General features: G+C 38.8%; 1 protein-coding gene across 1 annotated transcript; it reads right to left on the minus strand.

Moving 5' to 3' along the window:
• Positions 1-159: 159 nt before the first annotated feature.
• Positions 160-6,305, minus strand: tbx3b (T-box transcription factor 3b). Its single transcript, XM_047591653.1, has 7 exons — positions 5,753-6,305; positions 5,393-5,660; positions 5,072-5,218; positions 4,889-4,984; positions 3,113-3,302; positions 2,572-3,020; positions 160-991 (listed from the first exon to the last, which is right to left on the minus strand). The coding sequence occupies exons 1-7, from the start codon at positions 6,094-6,096 to the stop codon at positions 695-697; spliced, it is 1,791 nt and encodes a 596-aa protein (XP_047447609.1). The 5' UTR covers positions 6,097-6,305; the 3' UTR covers positions 160-694.
• Between the last annotated feature and the right edge of the window lie 984 nt (positions 6,306-7,289).

Here is a 7,289-nt window from a genome sequence, read left to right on the forward strand (position 1 = left end):
AAAGCATCACTCTTAGGATTTTTTAATTTTATTTTTCATTTTAATTTAAGGCATTTCAGTCCTAAAAGAAAAAGTCTGAGCAATCTTATGAACAAACTCTGTCTTTAATTGCAAAAAAAAGGTCAAAATGTTTTAGAGTAATGATTCTCAATGTATGCATGTGCATACGTATGGGGCCTCCTGTCACCATGGAGAAGAAATGTGAGCTCTGCGTGGGTCCAGACAGCTTTTATACAGGGTTAAGACTTGGATAACATTAACAATTCAGTTTTGATTGTTATTTTTAGAGACAGGGAATGCAGTCAGGAACAGCCACACTTGGCATATCCAAATAAGATCAAGTGTTGGTCTAATTTATTAATACTTACTATAATGCACCAAACTTCATAAATCTGTCAATTTAATGTAAGGAAGGAGCAAACTGAATTCAGTGGGATATCAGCATTCACAAAAGGCACCATCTAGCATCTGATTTCAATAAAATCACAACTTAATGTTAATTATTGACCAAGTTACCTTTTGTTGTAACAAAGGGTTCTTTGCACCAAAGTGATTTAATCATAAGTCATGTAGGCAATAGGATGCTGTAAGAGTCAGGACGATATTTCACTTTGAAATGAGTTTGTAAACCACATGCAGTGACTCTTAAAAGCAGCAGTAACCTCTCACAAGTCAACCTTCTCCCCCTCCCTGCTCATGACTCGTCCTGACTGCAGTCAGTTCCAGCTTCGTCCACTGAGTTATTCTGCTGTGTCTTAGGAGGCGTGAGCCACTCCGGGGAGATATATTTGAAGCCGCCACTGCCTGCAGAAGTACCAGATGAAGATGTCAGTGGAGAGGAGAAATGATCCCGGCCATGAGTGCTTGGACAGGCTGTGAAATCCACTCTGGACCACGGTGGTGGTAGGAAGAACTGGGCTGCTGCTGCTGCTGAGGCGTTGGAGTAGGGATAAAACAGAAAGCCTCCAAAGTGCGAAAGGCTCACCAGGTCCTGTTAACAAGACGAAAATGCACGCAAATGATTAGCAGTCTGGATGCACGCACATTATTAGCAAAAAAAAATTTATAGGATGTGTCCAAAGAAGTCTGACACAAGCAACAAACTAATATTCACCAGGAAATCTTTTCTGAATTTCTCTTCTAACTTAAAATATCCCCATTATTGAAAAATGAACGGCAGTCTTTTAGAAGACACTATGAGTGAATAAGCAGGAAATAAGTTGGAATTGACCATATACAACCACTTTTTTATTGAAGAACATTTAGAGGAGAGTAGTTAACTTCTGTACCTGGGCAACATTCTGTTATTAAGACACGATAGGTCTTGAAGTTTGATGAAAGTGTCTTTTTTCAATGAAGAGGCCGCCTGGTTCTAAAATACAGGGGGCAACATCAATACCTACTATCACTGACCACTGATATAAAACAGGTATGTAGCGTACTCACTGTTTTGCTGTTTTAGTTAGATGGAAAAAGTGGCGGATTTGCTGGATTATTTTAACCTGTTATTTTTATCCACTGTTGTTATTTCAGGCCCTACGGTAAGGAGGCTGCTAGAAACTGAATCTGGCTTCTTTTTTTTTTCTTTTTTTTTCAGATAAAATTTTCAAAAAGTCCAAGTATACCACAACTATAACATTAAAATGCTGCTTTTAAGAGATTCAGAGAACTTTGTTTATCAGGGCAACTCAATTGCAGCTTTTTCAAATGTATCCCTTACACAGTCAATCAATCCAATAAACAAACAAATTAGCCAAGGAAACAAACATGGGCACATAGTACTCAATCATAAAAATCAATGCTCCTTAATATCAATACAATCAGTCGTAAAAATCCAAATAGAAAATAAATAAACAAAAAAATAAAAGAATAAATAAACCGATAAAACCATCAAGGTTTAATCACGAATGAGTGGGGTCTGTGTTTAAAAGCTTAATATTAGAAGGAAAAAGATTTATTTATATTTATTGAAGGATAGTTTCGCAGTTTTTCAAGTCTGTCTTAAAACAATATCCAACAGCCCATAGAAGGTTTTTTCATTCCTCCTGCATCATCATACTGACCATTAAATGATACCTTCCTTATGCTGCATAGTCAGCCACAGTATGTGCAAATACGTTTGTCCGAAAATAATTAGAGGTTTCAAGTTTCAGTAAGACAAATGACTCCTTCTAAGAATCTCTGATTGCTCTAATTAGCACTACATGGCTGATGTTGTGTACAGCCCAGACAGTGGATCATACTCTGACTATTATTTAATGACTCCCTGAATAAAATGCACTACCTTTAGGATTTTGCTGCTTTCTTTGCAAACAGTGAATGCATTTCCTTGCACTTGACATTCCCGTCTCACTTTATACTTCTACGTTTCAAAAATTTTAAAATTAGGATAATATATAAGCATGATGACTAAGCAGTAATGGTGTCAACAGGTGAAACAGATTAATGACAAATCTGAAAATGAAACGTTGGGGGTGCATTCTTGGAGGATGATGTGTTCTATATTTTGGAAGATTTAATCTTATTACCCAAAATACTCAATAATAATAATAACTTGAGAGAAAGACGTACCTGTACCAATGCATGCTGCTGAAGAGAGATGGGAAACTGAGTTCTGGCTGGCACTGCCAGGCCTAGTCCACATGGCACCGCTCTGTCCACGGTGGCGGAGCTGAACCAGGCGTTCACCCGGGCAGACTGGAAAAGGCTGTTTGAGGCGCCGGGATCCTGCACGTGTCCGTTTAATTCTGGAGGCGAAACGTAGCTGCATGTATGAGCGCTGCGTAATTTGCTCAGTCGTTCCATCTCTGAGTCCTGTGTCTTGCAGCGACCCGCTCCGTCAGTAATTACACTGACAGCATGATTTGGTCTGGTGTCCCTTTCTCCCAGTGTCCCAGCTGAAGTCTGCGACGTCCTCTCTGTGATGGATGACGCCTCACTCTCTAGTTCCTGGTGGGTTCTGTGCACCACTTGTCCACACATGTCACCGTCATCGTTGTCACTGTCACTTTCATGAGCATCTTGAAAAAATAAATGCACATTCATTTTTTTTTTCTCGGTTACAGACTAAGTGCACTTTTATGCTGAGTGAATGAAGTGATGTGATTTTCACCTGAAGACTTGGAAATGTCTGAATATTGTGGAGAAGAATCTTTCGCCGGTTCACATTTTACATCAGTCATACGCATCTCCTTACACCTTTGTGATGAAGACTGTAATTTCCTGTTTTCACAAAACAAAATAAAAGAACAGTCACTACTGATACTGTTGATGACATCAAATGCAATGGCTGCTGATTCTAATCATTATTTTAAATTTTTTCTGCAGGACTTATTTTTATTTTGAAATACTCACCTCTCCCCTTGTATTAAATTAATAATTTCCTTCCCATGTGTTTCAGCTTTACCTGTTCCTAACTAGTGTAGTCAGTGTTCCCTTCTCTCATGTCTTGCCAGCTTGTGGTTTGTTTGCATAAGTCTGTTGATTTCCAGTCTTTAGAGATACACATATTTTCCATCCTTATTGGGCCTTTATTTCCTGTTTGAACTCACTATAGAGTATCTATTTGCCAGTGTTTTTAAAACCACAGTTGCATTTCACAGTGCACATTTGAAAGCTGTAGTACTTCTGAAAAGAGCAAAAAATTAAATAATGTGCAGTTCGTGGATGTGAGTGGATGGATGGGTCAACAAACATGTCATGTTGAAAGTGTTGCCCATGACCGTGACTTTTTTATAACCATAAACTATGTTACTGACAACAAAGAAACTCTAATTCACCCCCAAACTTTAACTTGAGGTATTTTGATCTGAAGTAAGGAGTCGATGTACATATGCATTTACATAACATGTGACATTCAATCCTTTCAACATTTTGAGATGTTAAAATAAAAAAAATGGTAAAATGTTTGAGTTAATTCTAAATAATAAATGTAAAAATTCCTCCTTTTAAAATTTCAAACAACAGGTCATATTTTACAACACGATGCTGCTTAATATCACGATTATTATTATTATTATTATTATTATTATTAGTATCATTATTTATTTTTTTATCACTGGTTGCAATGGAGGAGAACGTTTCAGGTGATCAATGTCGAATGTAAAATTGAAGTCAGGGGAGTTCAAAAATTACATGACTCTTGATTTTTCCAGTGTAAAAAATAACTGATCAAAGTGGAAGCAGTGGAAGTCTTTGCAGGCTCCTGTTATGAGTGAAGTGCACTCAGTTCTTGCTAAGCCAGTTTGATACAAAACCTGTTGATAGGAAATCAGAAAAAATAAGGATATATGCTGTGTGTTGTACTTTAGTTTTAGCTGAGCATTTGCACAGTTATTTAATACACTTTTAGACCCATCCAACACCTTACACTAACTACAAGAACATTCATCCATCAGTAGACACACTCATACACACTGATATCCACATTTCAGTTATTTAGTATGTTTTGTTGTCATTATTTGTTATTATTTATCCTTGCTTATTATAAATAAATTCCTTAAACTTTGCATAACTGTATATTTCCACTTTTTGTCATGACTCATGAGCCAGGTCATGACAATTATGGCCACGGTTTATTAATTGTATTTGTTGTACTACTACTACTACTACTACTACTAATATAATGATAAGTAGTGATAATAATAATAATGTAAATTCTAACAATAATAAATAGTATAATGTTAGTTAGTTATAATGTTAATAATAACAATACTATTATGTGGGATTTTATGTATTATTACTACTAATATTACTAGTGGTAGTAGTAGTGTCAGTATTAGAAGAATAAGACTTGTGGTAGTGAAAGAAAGCATAAATTATGATTTTTTTGCTCCTTTCAGATTGCTACAAAACCTTTTTCATTTTTTCTAGTAAATGAATGAGTGACTGAGATACGAACAACTTGCCTCTTTTCTCTTCTTCCGTTGCCCGTGTCTCGGAATCCCTTCGCAAAGGGATTGTTGTCTATTTTCAGCTGTGTGATCTGTTCAGTGGGAGACAAGATTATTTTTGTCAGTTGATCATGACGATGAACTCAAAAATGGAGTGTTTATTATAGTATACTCTTCACCTTATCATTTTGGTAAGCTGTCACTGCTATAAACTCCGTCTCGGGGAAGACATATGTCCTGAAAGTGCTGTAAGGTAGTTTCAGGAGGTCGTTTGCCTTCACTACATGAAATCTGGGTTGGTATTTGTGCATCGAGTTGAGAATTGTCTGCAGCAAATAAATACATTTAATGACATAAAATGACATTAAACTTTAAATTTGGAGATATAATTGGGCGGAAAATGCGTATTTGATTTGTGTCTAACATCTAACAGGCTACTTTGTCCATTTAGAAACCCCACGTGCTTTTTCAAAACTTAAAATAATACAACCAGAACTCACAAATCCATGTTTGTCAGATATGTTGTTTGTCAGTTTCAGTTTATGGAAATTGACAACTTTGGACATCCACTGCTCGCCCGTGGCCGGACTGTCCGGGTGGATGTACATGCGTTTGGGCATCTCCGGGTCCGCCTTCCCCGCCACCAACCAGCGAGAATTGTGAAATTTATATCTGCAGTCATCGGCAGCTACAATGTCCATCAGAAGAATATATTTGGCTTTTCTGTCCATCCCGATGCACCTGGCCTTGAGCGGCGGGAACATGCGCCTGCGGAGAGAAGATTAGACACTAAATTGATGCACGCATTCACGGGGACACCACAAACCATTTCCGTTCATGCGTAAATGTCAGACCTTTACCTCCCAGATTTTGTGATAACCATTTCTGTGCCGCATTTGTGGAACTGTCTCCAAAGGTCGCTGGCTTCCAAATAAACTTTAGGTTCATCCTCAGCCATTCCCCCGCTTTCCAGAATTTCGGGAGGACGACAAAACATCGCAGACTGCTCCGCTGGCGACGGTTGAATCATGGGCTCTAAAGAAGCATCCAATCTGGGGTCGGATGATCCCCTGGAAGACACGGCGATACCCGGAAACATAGAGGGTCCTGCCAGAAGGGTTCCATGAAGGGCCGCATTCTTAACACTTGCTGGAAAAGTTTGTGGCACCTCTCCTTGGACACACAGCTTAGAGAAGCTGCGCATGGTTTCAAAATAAACTTTTACGCACGACACTGATCTAGTTTCACTTTTACACCACGCTTGCCCCCGTAAAATAAACGTAGACTGACGGCATATTTTTAAATTCTCTTAAAAGCAATACAGGTAAAGTAGTTTTTCTTTCTGGATGTTCTGTCTTAGAAAAATCTTGCCCACAGCCCCAGTGCGCTCTAATGCCTCTCAACCCGTGTCTAAGCTGATGTGCTTCTTGACACGTTTGGACTCAGTATGACAGCCAGTAGGGGGTGGGATTTCCCTAGTACACCAGGAAAATGCTGTCTCAAGTTTCTTCACTGTCTGATGACGCTGTGGCCAGGTGGACAGCCTGGTACTGACATTGTTTTTTTTTTTTTTTTTTTTTGGTTTTGTTTTACCTCCATCACTCCAGTGGGCCGAGGTCTGTTTGGCTCCTCTGATGAGGTCTCTCCTCCCCACTGGTGACAGTGTGCAGGGATTCTGCTCTGTGGAGAAACAGCCCTCTGCCAGCAATTGTTCCGGCTGGATTAAACTCCGGGTTTGGTTACACACGTTTTATTGCCCAGTGGTTCATGGAAGCAAAGGAACATCCCAGTCAAAACTCGAGGGAGGGCTGTGAGTGAGGGCGGCAGGTTCAGAGTACATGTGTGCCACCCGTGATGTGTAGCACTGCAGGGAGTAGGTCATCATGAGGATGTGATGCTCACAGAGTCACGAGACAATGAAGTGAGAAAATGCATTGCGTGTTGGCTTGAAACAATCCCTAAAATAAAAGCTAGATATGTTTATGCTACCCTCTTTGAGTAAGCACATTCGGTGGCTAGTCTTTAAACCTCGCTGATATCACTGGAAAAACAAATTCTTTTCCTGACACATTTCATGGCCCTCATTAGCTTCATCAACCCAAATGTATCCACTGATAAAGGCTCTAGAAAATTTATCACAAGACAAGAATAATGGACGATTCTCAAGAAAAAGATCTGGTATCGACATGCATCCTTCATGATAAAATCAGGTGAGTTAATTAAACACTTTCAATAAGTTATTAATGAGTGTTTAACTGAGGGAACTACTGAGATGAATATGAAATGACCAAGATGACCAAGATGAGGCAGGTAAATTTTATTTGAAAGTTCAACTACGAGTTCCATATCAGTTCTTTCACAAACAAAATACAAAAATTCAAAATACCAGCTAGCAGG

The sequence above is a fragment of the Mugil cephalus genome, chromosome 8 (genome assembly GCF_022458985.1).
Source record: "Mugil cephalus isolate CIBA_MC_2020 chromosome 8, CIBA_Mcephalus_1.1, whole genome shotgun sequence".
Classification (NCBI taxonomy): Eukaryota; Metazoa; Chordata; class Actinopteri; order Mugiliformes; family Mugilidae; genus Mugil; species Mugil cephalus.